This window comes from Tripterygium wilfordii, chromosome 15 (assembly GCF_013401445.1).
Source record: "Tripterygium wilfordii isolate XIE 37 chromosome 15, ASM1340144v1, whole genome shotgun sequence".
Classification (NCBI taxonomy): Eukaryota; Viridiplantae; Streptophyta; class Magnoliopsida; order Celastrales; family Celastraceae; genus Tripterygium; species Tripterygium wilfordii.
This window is the reverse complement of record NC_052246.1, coordinates 10,399,057-10,425,601: the sequence shown is the minus strand read 5'-3', so window position 1 is coordinate 10,425,601 and position 26,545 is coordinate 10,399,057. Positions and strand designations below refer to the sequence as shown.

At 37.1% G+C, this 26,545-nt stretch overlaps 3 protein-coding genes across 3 annotated transcripts; 1 reads left to right on the top strand and 2 right to left on the bottom strand.

Moving 5' to 3' along the window:
• The first annotated feature begins 1,157 nt into the window (after positions 1-1,157).
• LOC120016407 (2-oxoisovalerate dehydrogenase subunit alpha 1, mitochondrial-like) lies at positions 1,158-4,226 on the top strand. Its single transcript, XM_038869160.1, has 9 exons — positions 1,158-1,478; positions 2,293-2,430; positions 2,573-2,755; positions 2,841-2,998; positions 3,075-3,174; positions 3,267-3,378; positions 3,451-3,590; positions 3,674-3,859; positions 3,950-4,226. The coding sequence occupies exons 1-9, from the start codon at positions 1,266-1,268 to the stop codon at positions 4,115-4,117; spliced, it is 1,398 nt and encodes a 465-aa protein (XP_038725088.1). The 5' UTR covers positions 1,158-1,265; the 3' UTR covers positions 4,118-4,226.
• A 6,519-nt stretch (positions 4,227-10,745) lies between these two features.
• On the bottom strand, positions 10,746-15,759 carry LOC119979867. Its single transcript, XM_038822490.1, has 4 exons — positions 15,401-15,759; positions 14,583-15,292; positions 14,372-14,430; positions 10,746-10,823 (listed from the first exon to the last, which is right to left on the bottom strand). The coding sequence occupies exons 1-4, from the start codon at positions 15,757-15,759 to the stop codon at positions 10,746-10,748; spliced, it is 1,206 nt and encodes a 401-aa protein (XP_038678418.1).
• A 4,333-nt stretch (positions 15,760-20,092) lies between these two features.
• LOC119979866 lies at positions 20,093-23,249 on the bottom strand. Its single transcript, XM_038822489.1, has 9 exons — positions 22,908-23,249; positions 22,737-22,817; positions 22,517-22,662; positions 21,844-22,229; positions 21,569-21,700; positions 21,240-21,481; positions 20,442-21,119; positions 20,283-20,344; positions 20,093-20,231 (listed from the first exon to the last, which is right to left on the bottom strand). The coding sequence occupies exons 1-9, from the start codon at positions 23,247-23,249 to the stop codon at positions 20,093-20,095; spliced, it is 2,208 nt and encodes a 735-aa protein (XP_038678417.1).
• Between the last annotated feature and the right edge of the window lie 3,296 nt (positions 23,250-26,545).

Here is a 26,545-nt window from a genome sequence, read left to right as displayed (position 1 = left end):
TTAATTTGATGTCCCACAAGAATGATTTCTCGTGGAACAGTGTCATTTCTGGGTTTGCAAAAGCAGTTATATTGCTAGGAATTTGTTTAATAAGATGTCTAAGAGAGATGTGGTTGCATGGAATGTGATGACACGGGAAGAACAGAGGATGCAAAAAGTAATATTTGATACAACGCCTAGCAGAAGCTTGATCGCATGGAACTCAATGAAACGGAAAGGGTTCATAACGTGACGGGATGTAGTTGGATTGGAGTTACAAATTGCGTATAAACTTTTAATTGAGAGCAGTTACAGCTTCATGAAGGCAATAGCATTTATTCAATGTTAACATTCATGATGGCATAACATTCATGATTTTGTTTTTTCCGCTAGTGCACATCTGTATCATGGTTGATATGATTGCACAATTTGAGTGGGTCCTTCACACTGACATGACTTGGTTTGGATTCATGCTCCATGCAAATGAAAGAGTAGAATGTGTTTCCCACATGGGTATGATGTGTGGAGCAGATTAGCCTCCTTTTTAGGTCCAAAAAAGGAGGCTAAAAGGATTGGAACAAATCTGATGTCTTTTCCCAGGTGTGAGAGCATCCATAGTTGTGCTGGTAATATCAAGCACTCTAAAACCATTCTCTCTCTTCTCTTTTATCCTGCGTGGCACAACTTGATTGGATGAGTGAATCCCACAATATATATTATTCATCAACACTTCATACATTCCAACACGCCATACTCACTTTCTCTATTTTCTTTTTCTTCCTTTTTATCATCTCTCTCTTCCTTTTCATATCTATCTCTTCCTTTTCATCATCTCTATTCCTTTTCATCACATCTCTTCCTTTTCATCACCTCTCTTTTCCTTTTTATCATCTCTCACTTCACTATTCATCAACTACATACATACTCCAACTCTCAAGTATCATTTTTCCACAATTAAATTTTCAAGTGTCATTTTTCATCCACTGTGTGTATATAGCACTATACTTATCAAAAAAGTATCATTTCAAGTACTTGAAATACACTCCATTATACCCATTGTGAACATCTAACACTTAACTTATCAAGAAAGTATCATATCAAGTACTTTAAAATTATCCCATTGTGGATGCTCTGACAAAGCATGTCATACACACATCTATAACTGACACAAAGTTTACAATTTTCAAGATAAACTGTCCCACCTCCTTCAATTCTATCTCCCAACTCCACAGTCTTGTTCCTTCCTCTTCTTCATTGTTCTTCTCTGCAACTAAATTTGATTAATCATGGCTCTTTGGATCAAAGGGTCAAGATCCATAGCCAATAATCTCATGAAGACGAGGATTATGGGTTTTTTTGGAGCTGTCAATCAGAGTTGTTTTGGTGGTGACTCATATTCATATCTATGCAGAAGCTCAGTCTCCTCCTTTTGTTTCAATTCCTCCAGAACTGCAAACCAACTCGATTCGCTTTATGTTAGTGATGATGACAATAACCAGGTAAGATCGATCAGTTAACATTTATGTCAGTTAACATTTATGTTAGTGAAGAAGAAAACAAGTGTTTCAGAGACTCTTCTTTTCTTTCTTTTTAAATAATTTTGAAAGAAAATGTTCCGATTAGTAACAGTAGATTAATCTGGAAACCAATCCATAGAGTCAAGTATGGCATGCCATGTTTCATCTTTATATCTATCTTTATTAGGCATGTAGAACAATGCACGTCCTTATCCTCTCCATTTTTGTCCCATCCAGACCTAACTCTGTCCATATAAATTGGTGCTCTCTGTGTTAAAGATAATGTTTGAATTAATAAATAGATCTGTATCATCTAACAAATATGATCTATTGTGTTGTAAAAGCTATTTTTTTTTTTTGGTTTAAATATAGAGGTAACTGTATGTCTTTAGACTTGTATTGCTTCACTACATAGTCAGCTGTGAAAAATTAATTTTAACCGTCATGGTACAGCGACGACGGCCCTAGTCTATCAAAAATCTCAACTCACTCAAATCAACAATAAATATTGTTTGCTTTGGGTTTACTAGTTCATCATGATACATCAAACCCAGACTTTATTTTTTTTTTAGTCATCGTCAACTGTACTTAGCCCAAAAAAGGCTTTGTTATTTTGAGAGATACTTGGGCTTTTCTTATAAACCAAAATTGCTTGGTGCTGTCTTAAGAGATGCGAGATTACAAGTCTGTCATAGTCCTAAGCTGCTTTGTTATTTCTGGGTTATCTTTTTTGCACTACATAGTCAATTACAGTGGGCTTTGAATTTTGAGCTCAACAATATCAAATATCTCTCAGGCTTTAGATTTTCCTGGAGGCAAGGTTACATTCAGCTCTCAAATGCGGTTCATTTCCGAAACTGGCGAAAACAGGGTACCCTGTTATAGAGTTCTTGATGACAATGGAGAACCCATAATTGGCAGTAACTATGAACAGGTATATACCTCCATCTGATGCAAGAAAAAAGTACAATCTTCTATTAAAAATTTTCACAAATCAAATTACCAGTAAAAATTTTTACAACTGAAAAGTAAAATTTTGAGTTGATTAATATAAACTTGACTGTTTTATTTATCAGCTTACAAAGGAATTAGCAGTAAAGATGTATGGTAACATGGTCACACTTCAAATGATGGACACTATATTTTATGAAGCACAAAGACAGGGAAGGATTTCTTTCTATGTAACCTCACTCGGTGAAGAAGCAATTAACATTGCATCGGCAGCTGCACTTACTCCTGATGATGTTGTCATGCCTCAGGTATTGCCAGTCACATGTATATGTATATTATGTAATTGTTATATAAATTTCCTTCTTCACTGGCATATCCTAAATGACATCGCAGTACCGAGAGCCTGGAGTTCTGCTATGGCGAGGCTTCACGCTGCAAGAGTTTGCAAACCAGTGTTTTGGAAATAAGGCTGATTATGGGAAAGGGAGGCAGATGCCAATCCATTATGGGTCTAACAAGCTCAACTACTTCACGGTGTCATCGCCTATTGCGTGAGATATCTTGATACAATCTGCATGATTCAAAACAACCGATTCTAGTGTTCTTATTAATCTTATTGTTTTTCAGTACTCAACTTCCTCAAGCAGTTGGAGCTGCCTATTCACTAAAAATGGATAAAAAGGATGCATGTGTAGTCACATATATTGGGGACGGTGGTACGAGCGAGGTGACTGCAACTATTACTTCTCTAAACATTCTTCCTCAGCGGACAGAAATTTTATTGTCTTATTTCCAATTGCTTACTTTGTATTGTTTCAGGGAGATTTTCATGCTGCTTTGAACTTTGCAGCTGTTATGGAAGCCCCTGTAGTTTTCATCTGCCGCAACAATGGCTGGGCTATCAGTACTCATATATCGGAACAATTCCGAAGTACGAACTACATCCCTTACATTGATCAGAATATCAGTTTCAAACTCGGTACTAATTTCGAGCTTTTGGCAGGTGATGGCATTGTTGTTAAAGGACAAGCATACGGAATTCGAAGCATTCGTATAGATGGAAATGATGCACTTGCTGTCTATTGTGCGATTCACGCAGCTCGTGAAATGGCTGTAAGTGAACAAAGACCAATATTAGTTGAGGTGAGTCTTGAACTTGAAATCAAAGCACAGAAAAGCTCTTTTATATGCAACGTAATAACTTCTACTTTGCTTTAAATGTTCAGTGCCTAACATATAGAGTAGGACATCACTCCACGTCCGATGATTCCACCAAATATCGACCAATCGAAGAAATCGAGTACTGGAAATCAGCGCGTAACCCTGTAAATAGATATAGAAAATGGGTTGAGAGGAATGGATGGTGGAGCGACGAAGAAGATCGCGAGCTCAGAAGCAACGTCAGGAAGGAGGTTTCATATGAGATATCAATTACTACCAAATAAAAATCAAACGCCCGAGTCAATATTCTCATTTATAATGTTTGTTTCCTTCCTTTGCAGTTGTTGCAAGTGATTCAACTCGCTGAGAAGACTGACAAACATCCAGTTACAGAGTTATTTGCTGATGTGTATGATGCTCCACCATTGAACCTTCAAGAACAAGAGAAACAACTCAGAGAGACCATCACTAGACATCCCAAAGACTACCCATCTAGTGTTCCTGTATAAATAATCTGGCTTAAAGAGTTGCAAGTATATGTACTTGCCCACAAAGTATGACATGTACAATCTTGTCTTGTATTGTATATATGATTGAAATAACAAATATGAGCTCAAATTATTGTCAAAAGAAAAAATTGGGCTTTGTGAAGATAACAGCTCACATGAGCCTTGACACGGCAGATTTGAATCCGTCCGGATGTCATAAGTATCTGTCCGGATGGGTGACCTGACGTTGGTATATAAAATTATAAACCCAGTTTCGCGATTGGAGAAGGAAGTTTTTTTTTTTTCTTTTTTTTGGCTAAAACGGATAGGAAAAGAACAAGAGAAAGAGAGGCAGTCCTAAGTGTTGGACCTATGGTCCTATATGTCTAATTTTGATGATATTAAATCATTTATAAATCATAATGAAACATTAAAGCAATATTTGATTTATATGAATTGAATTTAAATGACTATATATTTTTGAGATAGTGCTGAAAATTAAGTTTTGAAAACAAACATACATGGACTAAGTTAGAGCATCAATTTTCCAATTATCATATCCTAACCAACTTAGGTCCAAATGACTTGAAACTTGAATCACATATACATGAAGGTTTAATATATGTTCTAGGACTATAATCATGAGAAATTAAGTGCATCACATATATATTTGGTCATATGCTTAAATTCCGCCAAAACTAGGTTTTACCTAATTTTGTGCATATGTGTTCTTTGTGAACGTGGTGAACCAAATGAACTCCGATTTAAATGAAATTTCGTGTGCATCTTAGTTTCATCACTATGAACATATTTTATTTAGTAAAGTTCAAGAGAAAAGGTCATTTACACTGAGTTAGCAAAATGACTTTGAATTTACACTTAGAATTTATCGGTTTCACTATTAGTGATCAAATTGCTTGGTTGAGTGACCAAACGATTTCCGATTGTTATGAAATTTTACATGGACATTCTAATACATATAAAATGATTTATCATGCAGTAATATGAATTTTCTGGGTTGTTTTTCTAATATAATTAACCTATGCGCTCTTTATGAAGCTCTTTGAGCTTACATGCAATTGGGGAGTTCTACCTCCTATTTCCTTGTAGGTTAATCATCATTGTGGTCTCATATGGCTCAGAATTCAGTATGTTCAAGAGTGGTCGAAGTCCAGTTTCTAAGAATGAGCTTGGAGCTCTAGGAAACTATGAAAAATCCTATATTTGCCAACTTTCCACTAAGGCACTTAATCAAGTTGAATGAATCAAACATTGAGGCTATTGGTTGTGGTCTTCATGGAGATACAACTCTTTTCAATCATATGAGACAAACCTTGTCCTCTCTATCATTAGTGATATATTCTTGTTTGACATTTTCACTCAAGACATGTGCTACCAAGAAAGTTAGGTTGGTGCAATCAAACAAGATCCTTGACATTTTCACTCAAGACATGTGCTACCAAGAAAGTTATGTTGGTGCAATCAAACAAGATCCTTGACTAAGGGATCACTTTTGAAGTCTTTGATTCAAAATGAAGGGACAAGATGGCATAGTACAATCTACATCCATGGCTGAGAATTAAAGAGAGTTTGAATGGTCAAGATTTGAAGACATACATTGATCAAATGGTTGTGCATAAGACAACTTTCTTGCTTGGAATTTTTGACTTAAAAAAAGGAGCATGTGCAACGTCTATATGCTCTATGGTGGAGATTTGTTTGCTCAAATCATCAATGACCAAGATTAGGAGCTACAATGGATGGTAGAGATCAACTCTTGAAGTTTGATCCAATGGCTGCAAGCATAGGAGAGAATTGCCTTTAAAAGAGGATCTTCCCTTTCATACAACTTGGAGAAGCATTTGCAATCAAGAGAGAACTTTGTTCAAAGCTTTCAAACATTCAAGCATCCATTGTCTACTAAAATCCCAGCTTCTTCTTGAGCCACTACTCAAGGCCTTCTCACCATTTTGCTGCTGCAAAGAGAGGGTGCTTTCACTTGAGCTCAAGGTGTTATTTCTCCCAAAATCACCTCACCTTACCTACTTGAAAATCCTACCCGTGAGTGTGTGATTGTTGTTATTGAAAGTTCTTCACTTAAAGTCCCTTTGTTAGGGCATATTACAAACATTGAAGTTTGAGGGAGTTCTTAGAAACCCTTGGTTGTAAAGTTTGAAGATTGTCTTGAAATCTTTAGTTTCAAGGGTGACCTAAAAACCCTTGTGAGTTTTGTGGAGCTCTTGAGAAAACCACATCCTTAGTGGAGGTTGAAAATCCTAGGTTGGTGAATCTAGGTAGTAGACGTAGGAGAAGGGTCTCCGAACTACTATAAATCGCTGTGTTGATTTCTTTGTTTACTTGTTTATATTTACTACTTGTTTCAAACTGCAGGATTTTCAAAACCCTAATCTGTCCGAGATTAGCAGACTGCCTTAAACTTTGAATTTTGATCTGAAATTTTGATATAGTGTTTATTAAGGTGTTGTGACATTGCATATAAAATTTCGTTGCATTTTGACATCATTTGATAGGTAAAATCTGAGTTGAAAAATCTGTGTGCAGTGTGTTGCTTGAAAATCTGTTTTGTGCAATTCTTGATTATTTGATATTTGGTCATTCACTATATTGTATCACATCTTGCATTGGATTGAATATTGATTAGGAAAATCATTAGAGTCCAAATTTGTGTGCTACTTGTTAATTGCCATTAATTTGTTTAAATTGAAAAAGGGATTCCAATTGGAATTTGGGGACACAATTCACCCCCCCTCTTGTGTTAAAACTCGATCCGTCACTAAGGAGGGCGGAACTTACTGCGGGGTTGATATTAGTGTTTAAACTTAGTCTGTGTAGCTGGGTCCAACACATATGAGATTAATTTAATGTTTATTTTTCTTTCTCAATATTTAACGGGGGCAAAGTCAATTAATAAATTTATTTTTCTAAAAATATATGTACTACTATAGTTAAAAAAAATTTTAAGAGGGGCAGCCGCCCAACCTTGTTGTGTGTGGCTCCACTCCTAATTGCTGGACGTAAAATCTCATATTGAGTCCGAATAAGGGTAAATTTGTGTCGTCCCTTCTTCTACTTATTTTGTTTGATTTGCTTGCATATTCTCTTGATACTGCTAAATTGATTGCTCGAATTATTATCTAGTTTGTTGTTATTCCATGTTGTAGGACAAGTTTAGTAGTTTTTATAATAATTAGGAGACTTAGTTTAATTATTTCCTTGTCTTGTTAGAAGTCTAGTTCTAATTTTATTATTGGTACTTTCTGGTAATTTTATATCTGTTAGGGCTTTATAGTTTTGGTATATATAGGATTGTAAGCTGTTGACTAAGTAATCTTTAAATCTTTTAAATAAAATAAGTCTACATTATTTTGAGGGTTCTCAATTTTCTTGATGGATTCCAAGCTTCCTTGGTGGATTCCAAGTTATGTTGGCTTAGTCGTCTGTACTTTCGCATTGTGTCAGTTGGTATTGAAGCTAAGGAGTTTGCCTTAGATCTATGGCAAACAACAAAGGAGGACAAATTGGTGATGATGGTCGTGGGCTTGAGGTTGTTTGGGAAGCGTTTGATTTCCAAATGCAGTAGATAGACGAAGTTCGCGCGATGCGATTCATAATTCAGATGCAACCAAGATAGGTTGAACCTCAACTTCCTGTTGAGGAGTTAGGACCAGAGGAACGTGCGCCCAGACCCAGATAGAGATCGTAGTAGGCCGAATCTTGATCACCATGTTATTGTCCATCTGCATTAACCTTCAATCCACTAGTAAATTTATTGTGAATAAATTGCTATGGTGGAAGATTATCAATGACCGACACCAAAGTGTGTGTACTTACCCCAAGTGTAGGGTATCGTCAAGTAATAAACCGGTGAGTCCGGTATCGATCCACGAGGAAGCAATGCAAATTTGAAGTGAATGATATGCAAATGATTAGCTAACACTAATAAACACAATGAATATCAAATAAAAGCAAGTAAAAGAAATGGGCCGAATGACTCGGTAGCATGAGCGATTTTGTAATCAAAGTAAGCACAAATTGGATTTAAAACAATTAATTAAAAACCTAGTCTCTAGTCCGTCCCGGTGGCTGCTCGGTTCTCATACTCAAGGTATCATTGCAAACACACACAACCATACACAATGCATTGTGTGATACTATCAATCATGCATATGCAAAGAGAATTGGGATATAAGATTTCAATTCCTACATGTAGGCCATCGGGTCTCTTAATCTACGATGAACGCAAAGGGATAAGCACCTAATATTATGGATTAATGTTCCCCCTTGGGGCTCGGCTTGGCTAACACCCTAGTTTCACACTCAAAGATCAATTAACCATAACTCTCCCATGCACATTCCTAAATTAACCCAAAACCCCATCATCAATACACATAATTAATAGCTACGCAATGAAAAACTCAATTAATTAAGGAAATCATGCAATGGGTTTAACAATTCTCAATCGAACACATTAGATGCAATCCCTAGACTAGACAATCCAAGAATACAATCAAATATGTCATTCCCATAGATCCAATCACACAACTATCACGAAATTAAAAGAGAGAAATCGAAGCTACGATTCTTTGAGCATACCTTGAGTAATCGGAACCTTGCACCCACCGTTCGGGACTAGAAACTAGAAAGGGAGCTTAGCCACTCATTATAATGAGAATAAACATCAATTTTATAGATAAAAACCAATGTTTACAATCAAGATCACAAGAACTAAGTAAAACCCTAGAGAGAGAAAGAGAGAGAAAAACAATGGAGGCTAGATGTTGGAGGAGATGAATTATGAAGAAGCCCCAATCTTAGGGTTTTCCCCTCTTTTTACAATAGAAAATACCTAACTACCCTTATAAAATCGTTCCCCATTGGTTACATACATGATTTACCCCAAATGCCCTTGAAATTTGGGTGCAGAAAATTGCAGATCCGTCGTAGGTGTCCGGACGGCTTCGGAAGGTGTCCGGACACCTGGGCTTCATTAAGTCTTCGTTATAGACTCTGTCTCATTTTTCAAAGTAAGTGTCCGGACACCTTGAGAGGTGTCCCGACGCCTCACAACAAAAAATGCCCAAAAAGTGTTCCAACTTGCCCGAACAAGGTCCGATTCCTACAAATCCCAGGGGAAACATTTGTAAGTGTAAAACTAAGCTAAAATGCAATCAAATACATTAGCTAAGTGCTAGAACATCCTAATTAAAGGGCATTGGAACCTCAAAATAGAGGTCCAATCGATCAACAGGCTATTTCAGTGACTAATCTTAGAGGGATTCGAGATGTCCAAGGGCTGTGTTCTCCTGAAATTGACACTCGTTTGAAGGCTAAGTGTGATAAATTAGTGGATGCGTTTGTTGATGAAATTGACTCATCACATGGCAATCAAAATTCAATTGCTTGGCTTCCAGAAAGGGTTAAATTGCTAATTGAGGATATTGAAATGGAAGAATCAGCTTTGCAAGTGGATCTTTATTCAGCCGATAGAAAATTTGCAGAATATTACAATGTTTTGGAGCAAATATTGGGAGTGCTCATCAAACTTGTCAAAGATCTGAAGTTGCAACATATTGATTTTGTTGGGTTTGAGGAACCTAACTTGAATGTTAGTTCTTCAATATTACAAGTTGTCAAGGAGTTGATGCGAAGAAAGAAAAAATTTGACATTTTGCAATTCATGGAGAGATATTTTGGGAGCATGTCAAGTTAGCCTCTATTTTATTCGAAATATCTATTCTTTGGAATGGAAGACTACAATTTCAATATATGGGCTCAAAGACTTCAAAAGATTAGTTATGCATGAGTTTGACTTTCGAGACAATTCTTTTTAGTCAAATCCTAACTCGAGGGCGAGTTATTTTTCAAGTGGAAGAGATTGTGAGTTGTCAAGCTAAGTAATCTTTAAATCTTTGAAATAAAATACGTTTACGTTATTTTGAGATTTTTCTCAACTTCCTTGGTGGATTCCAAGTTATGTTGACTTAGTCGTGAACTAGTCAATCGATCCATACTTTTGCACCGTGTCATTCCGCTGATTTCACTACAGGCATCAATTCTTGCGAGTAAGTATTTTTCTCGAAGGTTGGGAATAAAAGAAAAGGAAAAACAAAGTGTTCAAGAATGTGAATTTTTTTTGAAAGGAAAATTCCATTAAACAGGAGGACAAACCCTAGAGAGATACAGATTCAATACAAAGGAAGGGACCTCATTCTGCAAAACAAACTCATTTGGACAAATAGCACCTTAGGATGCTAAGGCATCAACGTCCCTAGGAGTAAACATAACCTGACAATTTAAATGTGATAATTGATCTTGAATATGATCCAACATAAAGCCATGGGGAGCAAAAGATGATCGTCCATTTGAGATAGCTTAGACAACCTCCAGAACGTCTCCTTCCAGAACAAAACTAGAAATTCCATAAGATTGGGCCAACTCTATACCATAACCAAAGGCAACCATCTCCACCATTGAGGCCTGAGGGACCCACCACAGAGAACACTTGTTTCATGGCCGCTCTGATTACATGACCTCTATGATCTCTCATGAGTGCTCCCACTCCACCAAAAGTCTTACCTGGCTCTCAGGAGTCATCGATATTAATTTTAAGAGCACCATGGGGAGGAGGCTACCAAACAATATTAGCCCTTGGCCTGGGAATCCTGGCTACTGGATTCAATATTATAATAGCTCTAAAATCCAAAATCTGTTTCGAGGAGTAGTGGACAATTGAAGTTAAAGGAGTATGATTATCACCATGAATCACGTTGTTTCTAGCTTGCCAGATGTAGTTGAGGATTCCAAAAAAACTCTCAAGCTCGTCTAGAGTAAAATTTTGCAAAATGTGTGAGAACAAAGAGAAAAGACAATAATCTCAAGGGGAGATGAGAGAGTAATCAGAAGAAGTTGTCAGCTCTGTTGGTATTAATTTCACCGAAACCATCACTTACAACCTAAGTACTATCCCAATCAAAATAATAAAATAATGGATGTGTACTGAAGCAACCGGCATGAAAAACAATTAAGTCGCCACCAATTGATTTTTAGGATGCAATTGGACATTCATTCTGGTCTACGAGAAAAATGGGCAAGGGGGTCTATTGAGTATAGGGAAGGTGTTAGGCACCCCACAACTCCCGAAATCGGTTACCTTTGAATGTTTTTCTATTTGGTTCTTATTTGTTTTTGAAAATCCCATTTTGATGAGTCTTATTGAAATGTGATGAAAAATCCACTTGGAGTGGTTTGGAGAACAAGGTGCACAGGATCATTGGGGCCATTCCCGGCTTGGCCAAGGATTGGATAAAATCCACCTGGAGTGGGTTTGGTAATTTTGAAAAAAAAGGTGTGCACGGGATCATTGGGGTCATTCCTGGCTTTGCCAAAGACTGGATAAAATACCACTTGGAGTGGGTTTGAATATTTGAAAAAAAGGATGTGCACGGGATCATTGGGGCCATTCCCGGCTTGATCGAAGACTGGATAAAATACCACTTGGAGTGGGTTTGAATATTTTAAAAAAGGGGTGTGCACGGGATTATTGGGGTCATTCCCAGCTTGGCCAAAGATTGGATAAAATACCACTTAGAGTGGGTTTGGATATTTGGAAAAAGGGTGCTCTTGAGGACTTGGTTGATGAACCAAAAGGGTCCACAATCAAGGAATAAGGTTCAATTTAAGCCTTACTCACAATTATGTTCTTCATGAGAAAAGAAAGAATCTATTTAAGGCTGGCCAAATATCTTTAAACCCACCTTTGAATTCTTAAATAAATTCTCCTAATCCCTAAAAACATATTTGCTTTCCGGGTCCACGAAATCCAAATGTTTTGGATGAATGCCAATGGAACCCCAATATCTTGAAGGCTCCTTGGCATTTAAACGAAACATAAGGGTTCCATAATTTATTCTTGGTGTATTTATTAATGTGAGACGGCTTGGATTAATCAAATGACCGACGCGTTGCATTTGTTTTCATGCCATTCAAACAATCCTAGTATCCATCTAGAGCATGGCATAATAAGAAAAATCAAAGTCCTAAGCATGCATTCTAATGCAATCATCATTCACAAAATCAATCCCTAATATCTATATGCTTCTAGCAACCTAATATCTATATGCTTCTAGCAACCAACAATATCTATGTATACATTTTTACTATTTTTGCTACACTATTACAAGGGCTTACACTTTTCAGAATAAAAATGAAAAATACAAATAATAGAAATAATGTACAAATATAGCCCATGGGGCCAATGCTCAAATCCACCACAATTCCTCTAAGTATGCCCTTCGGCCCAAGTCCTCTAAATTGCCCCTCGGTCCAAGTGTGGTCAAGCCCGGCCCAAACCCAACATCAAACATGAAAATGGAGGGTCAAAATTGTGCTCAAATGCCATAAAAACTCAAATCAAATTCAGTCCATATATATTAAAAACATGCCCACACGAACACATATATACAAACTGGAATATATACATATACAAGCACATATACAATATATATATATATATATATATATATATATATATAATATACATATATATACATACACACACAAACCCACGGTATCTATACATATACATTCACACACAGACACCATATATATATATATAATATGCTCTCAGACACGATATATATATATATGCACCACACATACACGCAAAAGAGATTAAAACAAACTCAAACAACATCTCAGTAGTTCATCATTAGTATAAACAGAATATAGGCATATAAACATCTCTAAAAACCCGAACAATATACACACATATATATAAACAGGAGCGATCAATATAAATAGATTGATATAAACAACAACCCATATAAACAGATCCAAAAGAGCCAATATAAACAAGAATATATAGACAATATAAACAAAGGCCATCTAAACAAGCATCCGAGCTAGCAACTTGGACATATAGAACAAGTAACATATGAAACCTAAGAAATCATAGAAACCAAGGAAACCAAGTCAGAGAGATGCAAAGTATGAATGAAAGATAGAATCAGAGAAAAATAGAGAGATACAGAGATGTGTGCCGAATATTACCTTCAAGAGTTAAAGGAGGAGACACTCTTTTCTCTTCTTCTTCTCTTGTTCCTCTCTTTTCTTCTCCTTTTTTCTTTTTCCTCTTGGCTTTTTTGTTTCTCTTTTCCTGCTTGTTCTCCTCTTTTTTCTCACACGAAAAACCTCTCTTTTTCTTCTTTTCTTGGTCTCTTAAATTTCTTTTTTGCCCCCTGTATATGACCTCTTACGCCCTTATATCTCTACTGCCACTCTTACACCTTTTCTCCTTTTCCCATGTCTCCTCTCTTTTTTGTGCCAAAATCCCATCTCTCTTACACCTTTTCTCTTCTTACACGCTACCTCCCTTTTGATTTGCTCCTGTGCAGCCGCCCTCTCCTGCCACACCAGATCTCCTTTGTGATTTCTTCCTGGTAATTGCTAAATACACACACGTTTTACTTAGTACACACAATGATTAGACATAAGCATGCCTGCCATCCCCTCCCTTCTCAGTCAATGTAAAAACAATGTGCATTTACTTAGTACACACAGTGATTAGAACTACCCTTTTTTTTGCTAGAGAGAGACACGAGACACGGATAGTTTTTTGTCTCTCTATCCATCAATTACATTGGCGTTAACTTGTCAAAAGACTGTGCCACGTGGATTGGATAGTTTTTTACATTTTTTTTAAAGAAAAATCTGATGTTATATTTAACATTAATTTTATTAGTAAATTTAATTTATTAAATTAAATGTAAGATTAATAAAAATAAAAATTATTACAAAATCATTATATTAATAAAAATAACTATGTTTAAACTAAATTTTAATAATAATAAAAATTATATTATTAGATTAAATTTAATAACAAAATTTAATATAAAAATTATGAAATCTAATATTATAATACTTTAATTCAGAAAAAAACGCTGAGGCTCCCGATTCATTGGTTTTTATTAGGTGTTCATATTTTTTCGATCAATCAAATACTATTAGGTGTTTATATTTTTTTGGTACACTAATTCAAGCCATTTTTTTACGCTAAAAGAACATCTTTATTTTTCATGTATTAAAGCATTCTCATCAGAGTCTATTAACAAATACTCTATTTAAGCATTATAGCATTTGTTACATTACTAATCTTCTACCACAATAGATTCAGGAGGAAACCTAGAACGAGTATGATGCATGTATATATCAAGTTGTTCCATATATGGTAAAACCCATGCAGCTGCGCACTCATACCTGAAGTAATTCTACTGAGGCACAATGGTAGGCATCGGGTAACCCCCAGTTAAGGAAACCTGGATGTAGTGATTATTATTAAAGTGTCCGATAGCGATAGCTACATGTTGATACTGCGGTGGAGGAGTTGATCGCAGTGGTAAATACGTGAAGCTCTATGCAAAACTAAGAACGTGTAGTATGATATTGTACCTCGAAGCAATCAAGAGACCCATGTTTGGCATTGTCATCCAATGCTGAACTGGTGCTGCTCTATCTAGTTCAAAGAAGTTCAGTGAGTTGTGAACACCCAATGCATGCTCTTCACTACCAAACATTGCAACATATTCATGCCAGAATGCGCTCAACTCACCTATCAAGTCACGACGGATAGTATCCCATGCATGTTCGCCAAAACCAAGACAAACAGCTATTGCCCAAAAGCTGCAATTTCCATCAGGTATTACATCTTGTACAGACCCAATGTAAGGATGTAATATTGGGGGAAACTGGCGAACATAAATATGTTCATGCGTAACGTTACTTGATCTGGAACTCCTTTGTGTAGGGAGTGGTGGAGTACCGTAGAGGGATGAGCAACTGTGTCTCCCTGGTTCTGTATGAGTTACTTTACCTGCCTTTTTCAATGAGGATTGATGTCCCATTGAAATACTGTGTCTACTTTTTTGGTATGATTGAAGAAAATCGTGTTCTACGGAGTCGGGTGTGATAGGATTACAATGAGTATGTAATTCTGCTTTTTTCTTCGAAGAGGGATGTCCACGTGTACTTTTCAAAACAACTGGATCTTGTACTATAGTAGTTGAGGGTTTAATTATCTCCCTGATCTTCCGCGGTAGATTGAACTTTCCTGGTCGTGAGTGACGGTTAAATTGTTCTGCAAACATTTGTAGCTCAACAGTATAATCTATGTCATCATCTCTAAGAGAAACACATGGCGATAGGTCAAGTTTCTTCCAGAATGCATCGATTGAAGCAAGTGGTATAGGTTGACTATCATTTACTTATATTGAAAGCTCGTGCGCACACGGTAGTCCATAGATTGTGCGAAGTTTACATCCACAGGTGTACGAATCTTCTCTGACAACTTTAGATTGCTCAGATTCGTTGAAAATCAGATTCAACGCAACAATCGAAACAAAACCACGTAATTCTCTGAATTGATCTGTGTTGAACCGATGCTTGACGAGATGTCTACTTTTCTCCAAACTAGCCTTGATTGATGTGGCCTGAGCTTGGACGAGCTGATGAATGCAAGATACTATGGACTCAACGTCTGACTGTGATGATCCCAGGTATTTCTTTAACTTTGCATGCTGACTCTCGACCCTATTAGTGGTCAAGTTCCCGAAATGCAAATACGTATTTGTCCAAGCAGAGACAAACATCTCCTTATGGTGTCAACCATACATCTTTAATGTAATTAACCACAAATGCATAGTTTTGTAGGGTTACCTCTAGGTGTGCCAAATTGTACACGTAGGCAATCTCATTTTCAAACTCCACCAACGTATTCCATGAGGAGTAGAATGCATCCCATGATTCCTTATTTTGAAATAATCTTTTGCAGTTCGCCAAAACACTCCTATATATGTGCCATCTACAGAGTAGTTTCTTTGTATCAGGAAATACCAGAGCATATGATTTCATCGGCGCCAACTCTCTATTGGTGACAATAACTCTTGGGGCAATGCTTTCCTCTATTGTTGATTGCAAACACCTTAAAGCCCATGTATAATTGTCCTCCTTCTCAGAATTCAAGAGCACGAATGCTATGTAATATGTCATATTTGTTGGAGTCACCCCAACAATCTCAATAAGAGGCATCCTGAACCTGTTCGTCTTGTATGCTGCGTCCATTAATAAAACATGTGGGAATGCACGTAGTATTTCTAACGAGTCTAGATGAGCAAAGAATAAATCTTGGAGCTCGTTGGTTATATCATCGGTTCGATAATAGAAAATGTACATGTGCTCATGTAGGAATGACATTAGAGACTGAATGTGGGATTTACTGGCTTTTTTAGAAGTTCAGAATTTCTGTCGTGCATTGTATATTGTTTTAATAGTGGAGGCATTTTTTGCATCTCGTTTCTTCAATGATGCCAAGATGTCTCGTGGCTTGACATGATCGCTAGACATATCGACCATTATCTCAATTCAAAGTTAGAAAGGCGACCAACGTACGGATGCCCCTCCATATATGACGCAGTGGCATGATTGTGCATTCCACATGACACTTTTACCATCCAATCATCAGCTCCACATAGTTTCACCCCTTTAAGTTTGAAAGGACAATCAAGCTTTTTCGTGCCTGTTGACTTCGTTGAGGTTCTCCTCCTTCTGTACGTGCCACTGCGCTCGCATTGCAACAATAATGATGAGCCCGATGAGCTTCTTGTAATGATGATATATCCCAAATTACGCCATGTTTCTTGAACCCAATCAATCAATGATTGACGTGAATCGAACACCTAAAAAAATTTATAATTGTTATAAAGTTAAACAAGTTTGCTGAAAATGTTCAAAATAGATGACATATTATTTCCCTAGTTGTTATACCATCTCGGTTAAAAATGAATATGTAACGTCAACTTCAATTTTTTCTTCACAATCATCCGCAAGTTCTTCTTTTTTCATTTCATTTCTTATAGTATAATCCTGTCAACAAAAAAATTTACTTGAATATCTGTAATTAATCAAAATATTTTGTATCACAAATAAGAAATTTCTTCAATATCTATATTTACCTTATCACTAGAACTGCGACTTGACAATCGTAAATCTTCGGCCCAAGCTCTCATTTCTTCCAAATGGTCCATATCTGCAACAATAAAAATTAAGTCCGAAGTTTGGGTGAGTGTAGTTAATCAAATGTTAACTAAATATTTTTTTTGATAGACTGAAGGGCAAGCACCTATATTCCTCTCCGGAGTTATTGGCGGGCTTATTTAGTTGTGGGGCATGGATTTCTCAAAATCTATTATGTGGTGTCCATTCACATTGGTGAGTCCTACTTATCCCACCTCTCTTAAGCCCGATTGCTCTTATTGATTAGGAAAGTAAGATGATCAGTTGAAGGGCATTGAGGGTGACTTCCTTCTTCTGCTGTTGAGGTATATGTTGTTTTGGACGGGATAGGTAATGGTTTTAGAGGGGCTACGTAATGAATGGCTTGAACCCTTGCTTTTCTTCGAAAACTGACAAGATGGCAACTGGAATAACTTAAAAGAGGGACTCACTTCCTTAGAACACTGGACAAACACTAGACCAAGCTACGGATTGAGCACTCTGTCCGTCCTATCAAACAAGGCGGTACTTGAGAATCCATAGCTGTTGAACAATGGAGACTTAATTATATTTTGCTTACAATAAATAAATATAAATATCTAGTGTGCTATATTAATTTCATGATTCATGTCAAACGATAAAAAAAATTAAATAAAAAAAAACACAAACGTACCTACGTAGATGGCTCGACTGACAAACGTACTCCACGCCATTATAACCCATTTTGCTAGTATCTCCTCTTCATCATCTCTTAGAGATAAAAGAGAAAAATAAACAAATACTTTGTGCACAAGCAAGTTTTTTTTTCTGGGATCAAAGAAAGGATGAATAACTTTGAGAAAAGATATTGCCATTGTAGAAACACTAGCATCCCTTACACTGGCGTGGAGTAAGCTAAGAGAGACAAAGAAAGAGGTAGTAGAGACTATGGACATAGATATATAGAGTTGGAGCATAGATGTATGATGAGGCGGGGGTCCGTCTCACAGGCGGTGTGAGCGAGAGAGTCATTATTGTTTAGTTTTCCTTGTATTTGCATTTTCATTACAATTGCTTGTCTTTTTTACTTTATTATATATATATATATATGTATATATTTGAGTCTGTGTGGGGTAATTAGTTGGTCTGGGTGAGGTGGGGTCACACGAATGAGTCATAGTTTTTGACTGAGAAGGGAGGGGATGGCAGACATGTTTATGTCTAATCACCGATTTCAATGCTACATATTTATATAAAAAAATTTCGTAATGATATGATGGACAGAGAGACATAATAGAATGTCAAATCAACACATTTAACAATGTGTGTGTACAAAGTAAAAACAATGTGCATTTAGAACGACCCTTACCAAGAGCCTCTAAACCCCCTACCATGTCCCCTCAACTTTAAACCCTACTCTCCTTTTTATACCCCTTTTGTCCTTTCTTTTCTTCTTTCACGCCACCTCCCTCTCCTACCCATTGTTTTGTCTTTTTCTTAACCTTATTTTATTTTATTTTTATGTTTTTTTGTTTCCTTTTACTCCTAAATATTTTCTAGAGTTTTGATTCATTGGTGGGCTGGACCAAAATTTTGGGTACTTATGGGTTCATGGATCAAAGAAATGAATTATGAATATTTGTGTGCTCATAGGCCAAGGAAATGAGTTTTATAGGCTTGTGGGTCCAAAAAGGGCTTTTGAATTTTTGTATTATTTTTGGCCGGACGAAAACCGGTTACTACATGTAGAAGGGGCTCCAAGATTGTCGCCTAAAGAAACCTAATTACTACAACACCGTATTGGTGTTTAACACCCCCACACAAGGTGAATGGTATGCATTGACGATGTTCAGCTTGCGCAAAAGATGGTTCAATTGTTGTACGGTTACCGACTTAGTAAGGAAATCACTGGGTTGCTCTGCGGAAGCTACATGAAAGAGTTTTAAGAAGCCCAGTTGCACTTTTTCATGAACAAAATAATAATCAATCTCAAGGAGTACATGCGGCTTTGCTATCACAGAATGATGAGATAGGTTGAGGAATATGAACCTGTAGATCATGAAGTAAAGCTGAAAGCCAAACAAGTTCACTGCAAGTGTTTGCCATTGCACGGTACTCAGCCTCAGCAAATGAACGCGAGACAATGTGTTATTTCTTCGACTTTCAAGAAATAAGGGAACCACCAAGATAATACAAAAACCAGTAACAGAGCAATGAGAGTCAGGGCACCCTCCCTAGTCTGAGTTGTAGTATGCACGAATAGCACATGAAGAACTGGAGGGGAAGAAAAGTCCTTGACCTGGAGAAGATGCAAGTCTGCAAGAGCTTGTAAGAACTAGCTTAAATGATGAACAACATAAGAGATGTTTGGGCGGGTCACTATGAGATACATGAGGTGACCAAGAAGCTGACGATAAGAAGTGGGATCAGCAAGGCACGTCCCTGAAGTGACGGACAAGTGAGTATTCAATTCAGTAGGGGAAGTGAGAGGTTTAGCATTAGTAAAATCAGAATCATGTAATAGATCCAAGGAGTACTTTCGTTGACTGATGATCAACCCAGATGAAGATCGAGAGATCTCAAGGCCCAAAAAATATTTCATGAGCCTGAGGTCCTTAAGTTTGAAACTAGAACACAAATAATCTTTAACAGACTGGATGAGAACCTCACTTGTGTCACCTATAACCATATTGTCGACATAAAGAAGAAGAGCAACAAACTCCTGCCCCTTCTTCACAGTGAACAGAGAATAATCACTTTTGGATTGTTTAAAACCATAGCGAAGAAGACCAAGCAAACAAGAGTGGGATCAGAGGTGTGATAACCAGGAGGAAGGATATATACCTCCTCATGCAAGTCACCATTGAGGAAGGCATTATAGACGTCCAATTGATGTAAGGACCAACTGTACATTGATGCTAAGGTAAGAAAAAATACGGACCGTAACCATCTTCACCACTGGTTTTGATTGTAATCAAAACCAGGTTTTTGTATAAAACCTTGAGCAACCAAATGTGTTTTGTGACGTTCAAGTGTGTCATCGGGATTATATTTGATCTTGTAAACCCACTTAAAGCCAATTGCTTTATGGCTAGCAGTTAAAGAGGTCAATGTCCAAGTATTGTTTATCTCCAATGCTTACAATTCAAGGTTCATGGCTTTATGCCAAACTAATCCCTTCACGGCCTCAGCAAAGTGAGCAGGCTCACGGGAAGAAGAGATAGAATAGAGAAATGAAGTATGAGAGGAAGAGAAATTAGAGTTGTCAAGAAACTTACTAATGGGCTAAAGTGTCACAGACTCTGCCCTTGAAGCTGCTGGAGCTGATGCATATAACAGAATTGTAGTGATAATCTTGGAGATAGGAAGGTGGGTGTGTATGGCGCAAGGAGTGGCGAATAGGTGGAGGAGTAGAGAATGAAGTACAAAGGGACAGGTCTGAATAAGAAGCAGAAGCATTGGGTGATGGAGTTGGTGTGGCAACTGATGTTGGTGAAGGAAGGTGTTGAGGTAAAGGATGGTCATGCATTAGGAGAGGTAGAATGTCGTGAACCACATCATCAGGTGGAGAGTTAGGAGAGCTAGATGTGGAAGGAGGCATATGAAAAGAAAAAATGTGTTCATGAAATTGAACACCACGTGAAATAAAAATATCATGTGTTTCCAAATCAAAGACTTTGTAGCCTTTGACCCCGAGAGGATATCCCAAGAAAATGTAAGCCCGTGCTCTAGGTGACAATTTGGAGCGTTTTGGAGAGGTAACTACAGAATAACATAAACATCCAAACACCCGAAGATTGGCATAGTCTTGAGGTTTGTTAAACAAAATTTGATTGGGACTATATTTATCTAAAGTATGAGACGGGAGTCTGTTAATGAGATAAACAGCAGCAATAGTGCAAAAACTCCAAAAAGTTTCAGGTAAGTGAGCATGAAACCTCAAGGCTCGAGCAGTGTTGATAATATGTTGGTGTTTACGCTGCACTACCCCAATTTGTTAAGGAGTGTAAACACAAGTCTTTTGATGAAAAATGCCTTTGGAAGCATAGAAGTCTCGCATCTAAAATTCCAATCCCTTGTCAGAGCAAATTGTTTTAACCTTAGTATCAGAATGTGTTTCAACATAGTTGCAGAATTGTTGGATGAAAAATCGGGTTTCAGTTTTGGTATGCATCAAGTAGATCCAAGTAGTGCGACTAAAATCATCGACAATAGTCAAAAAATATTTGTATCCATCAATAGAAGTAAGGGAATGAGGTCCCCATATGTCTACATGCATAAGTTCAAAAATTGACACACTTTGAGTTACACTAAGGCTAAAGGGTTGGTGTTTCATCTTAGCTAGAGGACAGACTCAACAAAACTCAAAAGAATGACACAAGGGCTTAGGCAAAAAAGCATTGGAAGAGTTTGAACGATGTCCCAAACGATGATGTAATAGCATGGAGTCTGGCGGTTTTGGAAGAGACAAAACAGAATTGATTGTTGGAGTAGGTGTTTTCAAAAAATAAAGCCCTCTATGCATATTCCCATTCCAATCTTCTTCGAGGTGACTGAGTCCTGCAATAGATAATAATTCTAATTAAATATCCGGGAATAAGTTTGGGAAGAAGTGAGTTTGCTCATGGAAATCAAATTGATATCAAAAGTGGGAACATAAAGAACTTGATTAAGCATCAAGCCATTGTGCAAATGAACAGAACCAATGTGAGTAGTCACTTGTTTCTCTCCATTTGGTAGTGTAACATAGGAATTATGTAAAGGTTTTACGGAACGAAGATAAGCAGGGGAACTAACAACGTGATCACTATCCCCACTGTCAATTATCCAAGGGATGACAGTAAGCGTTGGTAAAGTCAAGACAAAGAGAATCGGAAGAGTGGAAAAAATTTTACCTGCCACTGTAGAAACAGTAGGCAAAGGGGTTTGCACATGAAAATTGCTACTTGAAGAAATATTGGAAATGGAAGTGTCATTTTGCTGAGACACGTTGGAAGTCAATTTTAGAAAATTCATGAGTTGATTGCAAAGCTCTGGAGGCATCTGCAAAGAGGACTGAGGCAAGTTCGATGATGGGAAAGTTGCGCCACTGTAGGCATAGTGAGCTTTATCACCACGAGAATTGTTCCCGTAGCGAGTTTGTCATTTTGGTTGCCCCAGAGGATAACCATTGAGTTTATAGCATTTATCGATGGTATGTCCTTGTTTGTGACAATAATTGCAGGATAAACTGTCACGACGGTTTGGATAATTAGAGGAAACACCTTTCCCAATATCTAGGTTGGTCGCTCCCTTGGCGGCCATTGTAGAGGCTTCAAGTTGAGCTGGAGAAGATTGGCCAGAGGAAACGCTTTACTGCCTCTCCATATGAAGGACCATGGATAAAGCTGTAGTGACCCTTGAAGAGGATCTAAAGATAAAATATGGCTGTGTTTTGCAGAGAAGCATTCACCTAGACCCATCAAGAAAACATAGTATTTGTCTTCTCCTGGTGTTGTTAAAGAGCAGCTTAAGTACCACAGCTGCAAGTAGGAATCACATTATAGTATGCTAGTTCATCCAAATAACTCTTTTGTTTAGTGTAATATTCTGTGACATTCATGCTGCCTTGATGAGTGGCACTTAAAGCTTGGCGAAGTTTGTAAACTCGAGTATCATTTGAAGATGCATACCACAACTATAGATCTAGCCATAAGCCACAAGCCGTAGTAGAACTAGACAAACTACCTACGATATGTTGGGAAATGCAATTCAAGAGCCAAGTAACCACAAGACTATTACATCGCTTCCAAGAGGAATAACGAGTATCATCGGGATTATCCACTATAAGTGAGCCATCAACAAGCTTATGTTTGTTGCGAGCTTCAAGTGCCGTCAAGATCGTACAACTCCAGATGTGATAATTATCATCACCAGTGAGGGTGAGTGAAATCAACTTGTTGACTGCATAATCAGTAGGAGTAAGAAGAAACGGATCATCAATGTTGATGGATGAAGGCACATAGCCTGTGATAGGTGGTGTAGAGGCTGAAGGGGTGATAACACCAGTACCATCGGTTGTAGAAGTCGTAATGGCACCAGTATCGTCGGTTGGAGGGGTGAGAGACATGAAGTTGTGAAGACAAAGATCTCAATGATGAAGACTAGAGCTCCGATACCATCAAAACAAAGAGAACAGACAATAATCTCAAGGAGAGATGAGAGAGTAATCAGAAGAAGTTCTCAGCTCTGTTCTTATTAATTTCACTGAAACCATCACTTACAACCTAAGTACTATCCCAATCAAAATAATACAATAATGGACGTGTATTATACAAAGAAGAAAGGGCTCCAAGATTGCCGCCTAAAGAAACCTAATTACTACGACACCGTATTGGTGTTTAACAATGTGCGACAACCGAGAATGGATACAAACTTGAGGGAAAAAGTTGGGATTCTTGGAGGCACTCCATTGTTGCCATATGGAACAAAAACTGATTTGTGAATAATAACTATGTTATTTACATGTATAAATCTTCAGATCATATGGTATTCAAATTATATTGAACTTGGCTTCTATTGTATAGGTCATGGTTTCGAAGTCTATTTTTGGTTATAAAACTTTGCTTTTCTTTTACTTTATCAAAATGGAATTTACATGTGGGTTCACTCCTTACAATTATGGTTGGCAAAAAATTGGTTTTGGGTCGATTCCAGGTCAGACAACATCAAGTGTTTACGAAATATTTACCTGTTTGGACCCTAACCCGGATAGGATTTCATACGTACCTAATTGATCAAACTCATATTGGTTTAAATCCGGATAAATAAATTCAACAATAAACTAATTCTGGTTAAGGTCTGGATAAGTAAACCGGCGTGTTTGGACCCAGACCCAGTTTTAAACCGATTTCAGACATATAAGTTATGTCCAAACTGTTGGACCTATGGTCCTATATGTCTAATTTTGATGATATTAAATCATTTATAAATCATAATGAAACATTAAAGCAATATTTGATTTATATGAATTGAATTTAAATGACTATATATTTTTTAGATAGTGCTGGAAATTAAGTTTTGGAAACAAACATACATGGACTAAGTTAGGGCATTAATCTTCTAATGATCATAATTTATCTTACTTAGGTCCAAATGACTTGAAACTTGAATCACATGCACATGAAGGTGTAATATATGTTCTAGGACTATAATCATGAGAAATTAAGTGCATCACATATATATTTGGTCATATGCTTAAATTCCGCCAAAACTAGGTTTTACCTAATTTTGTGCATATGTGTTCTTTGTGAACGTGGTGAACCAAATGAACTCCGATTTAAATGAAATTTCGTGTGCATCTTAGTTTCATCACTATGAACATATTTGATTTATTAAAGTTCAAGAGAAAAGGTCATTTACACTGAGTTTGCAAAATGACTTTGAATTTACATTTAGAATTTATCGGTTTCACTATTAGTGATCAAATTGCTTGGTTGAGTGACCAAACGATTTCCGATTGTTATGAAATTTTACATGGACATTATACTACATATAAAATGATTTATCATGCAGTAATATGAATTTTCTGGATTGTTTTTCTAATGTAATTAACCTATGCGCTCTATATGAAGCTCTTTGAGCTTACATGCAATTGGGGAGTTCTACCTCCTATTTCCTTGTAGGTTAATCATCATTGTGGTCTCATATGGCTCAGAATTCAGTATGTTCAAGAGTGGTCGAAGTCCAGTTTCTAAGAATGAGCTTGGAGCTCTAGGAAACTATGAAAAATCCTATATTTGCCAACTTTCCACTAAGGCACTTTATCAAGTTGAATGAATCAAACATTGAGGCTATTGGTTGTGGTCTTCATGGAGATACAACTCTTTTCAAACATGTGGGACAAACCTTGTCCTCTCTATCATTAGTGATATATTCTTGTTTGACATTTTCACTCAAGACATGTGCTACCAAGAAAGTTAGGTTGGTGCAATCAAACAAGATCCTTGACTAAGAGATCACTTTTGAAGTCTTTGATTCAAAATGAAGGGACAAGATGGCATAGTACAATCTACATCCATGGCTGAGAATTAAAGAGAGTTTGACTGGTCAAGATTTGAAGACATACATTGATCAAATGGTTGTGCATAAGACAACTTTCTTGCTTGCAATTTTTGACTTAAAAAAAGGAGCATGTGCAACGTCTATATGCTCTATGGTGGAGATTTGTTTGCTCAAATCTTCAATGACCAAGATTAGGAGCTGCAATGGATGGTAGAGATCAACTCTTGAAGTTTGATCCAATGGCTGCAAGCATAGGAGAGAATTGCCTTTAAAAGAGGATCTTCCCTTTCATACAACTTGGAGAAGCATTTGCAATCAAGAGAGAACTTTGTTCAAAGCTTTCAAACATTCAAGCATCCATTGTCTACTAAAATCCCAGCTTCTTCTTGACCCACTACTCAAGGCCTTCTCACCATTTTGCTGCTGCAAAGAGAGGGTGCTTTCACTTGAGCTCAAGGTGTTATTTCTCCCAAAATCACCTCACCTTACCTACTTGAAAATCCTACCCGTGAGTGTGTGATTGTTGTTATTGAAAGTTCTTCACTTAAAGTCCCTTTGTTAGGGCATATTACAAACATTGAAGTTTGAGGGAGTTCTTAGAAACCCTTGGTTGTAAAGTTTGAAGATTGTCTTGAAATCTTTAGTTTCAAGGGTGACCTAAAAACCCTTGTGAGTTTTGTGGAGCTCTTGAGAAAACCACATCCTTAGTGGAGGTTGAAAATCCTAGGTTGGTGAATCTAGGTAGTAGACGTAGGAGAAGGGTCTCCGAACTACTATAAATCACTGTGTTGATTTCTTTGTTTACTTGTTTATATTTACTACTTGTTTCAAACTGCAGGATTTTCAAAACCCTAATCTGTCCGAGATTAGTAGACTGCCTTAAACTTTGAATTTTGATCTGAAATTTTGATATAGTGTTTATTAAGGTGTTGTGACATTGCATATAAAATTTCGTTGCATTTTGACATCATTTGATAGGTAAAATCTGAGTTGAAAAATCTGTGTGCAGTGTGTTGCTTGAAAATCTGTTTTGTGCAATTCTTGATTATTTGATATTTGGTCATTCACTATATTGTATCACATCTTGCATTGGATTGAATATTGATTAGGAAAATCATTAGAGTCCAAATTTGTGTGCTACTTGTTAATTGCCATTAATTTGTTTAAATTGAAAAAGGGATTCCAATTGGAATTTGGGGACACAATTCACCCCCCCTCTTGTGTTAAAACTCGATCCGTCACAAACTTGGTTTGATCCTGGTCGACAGATTCGATAATCCTGATCGGATAAAATTTTATCACCCCTACTTACAATCACCTCCTTACATGTAAATTTATATCCACAGCTAGGGTCGTCCACTG

Bases quoted from the DNA above. Each gene is read 5' to 3' on its own strand.
- LOC120016407 (XM_038869160.1), top strand. From the start codon at position 1,266: ATGGCTCTTTGGATCAAAGGGTCAAGATCCATAGCCAATAATCTCATG. The intron at 2,756-2,840 runs GTATTGCCAGTC...ATGACATCGCAG, and splicing joins ATGATGTTGTCATGCCTCAG to TACCGAGAGCCTGGAGTTCT. The intron at 3,379-3,450 runs GTACGAACTACA...AGCTTTTGGCAG, and splicing joins TATATCGGAACAATTCCGAA to GTGATGGCATTGTTGTTAAA.
- LOC119979867 (XM_038822490.1), bottom strand. From the start codon at position 15,759: ATGTTTGTCTCTGCTTGGACAAATACGTATTTGCATTTCGGGAACTTG. The intron at 15,293-15,400 runs GTGTGCGCACGA...TGTTTCTCTTAG, and splicing joins CGCACAATCTATGGACTACC to AGATGATGACATAGATTATA. The intron at 14,431-14,582 runs GTCTCTTGATTG...CACTACATCCAG, and splicing joins GATGACAATGCCAAACATGG to GTTTCCTTAACTGGGGGTTA.
- LOC119979866 (XM_038822489.1), bottom strand. From the start codon at position 23,249: ATGTCTCTCACCCCTCCAACCGACGATACTGGTGCCATTACGACTTCT. The intron at 21,482-21,568 runs GTTTGGGACATC...TCTGTCCTCTAG, and splicing joins CTCCATGCTATTACATCATC to CTAAGATGAAACACCAACCC. The intron at 20,345-20,441 runs GTCTGTGACACT...TCTTCCCGTGAG, and splicing joins CCAGCAGCTTCAAGGGCAGA to CCTGCTCACTTTGCTGAGGC.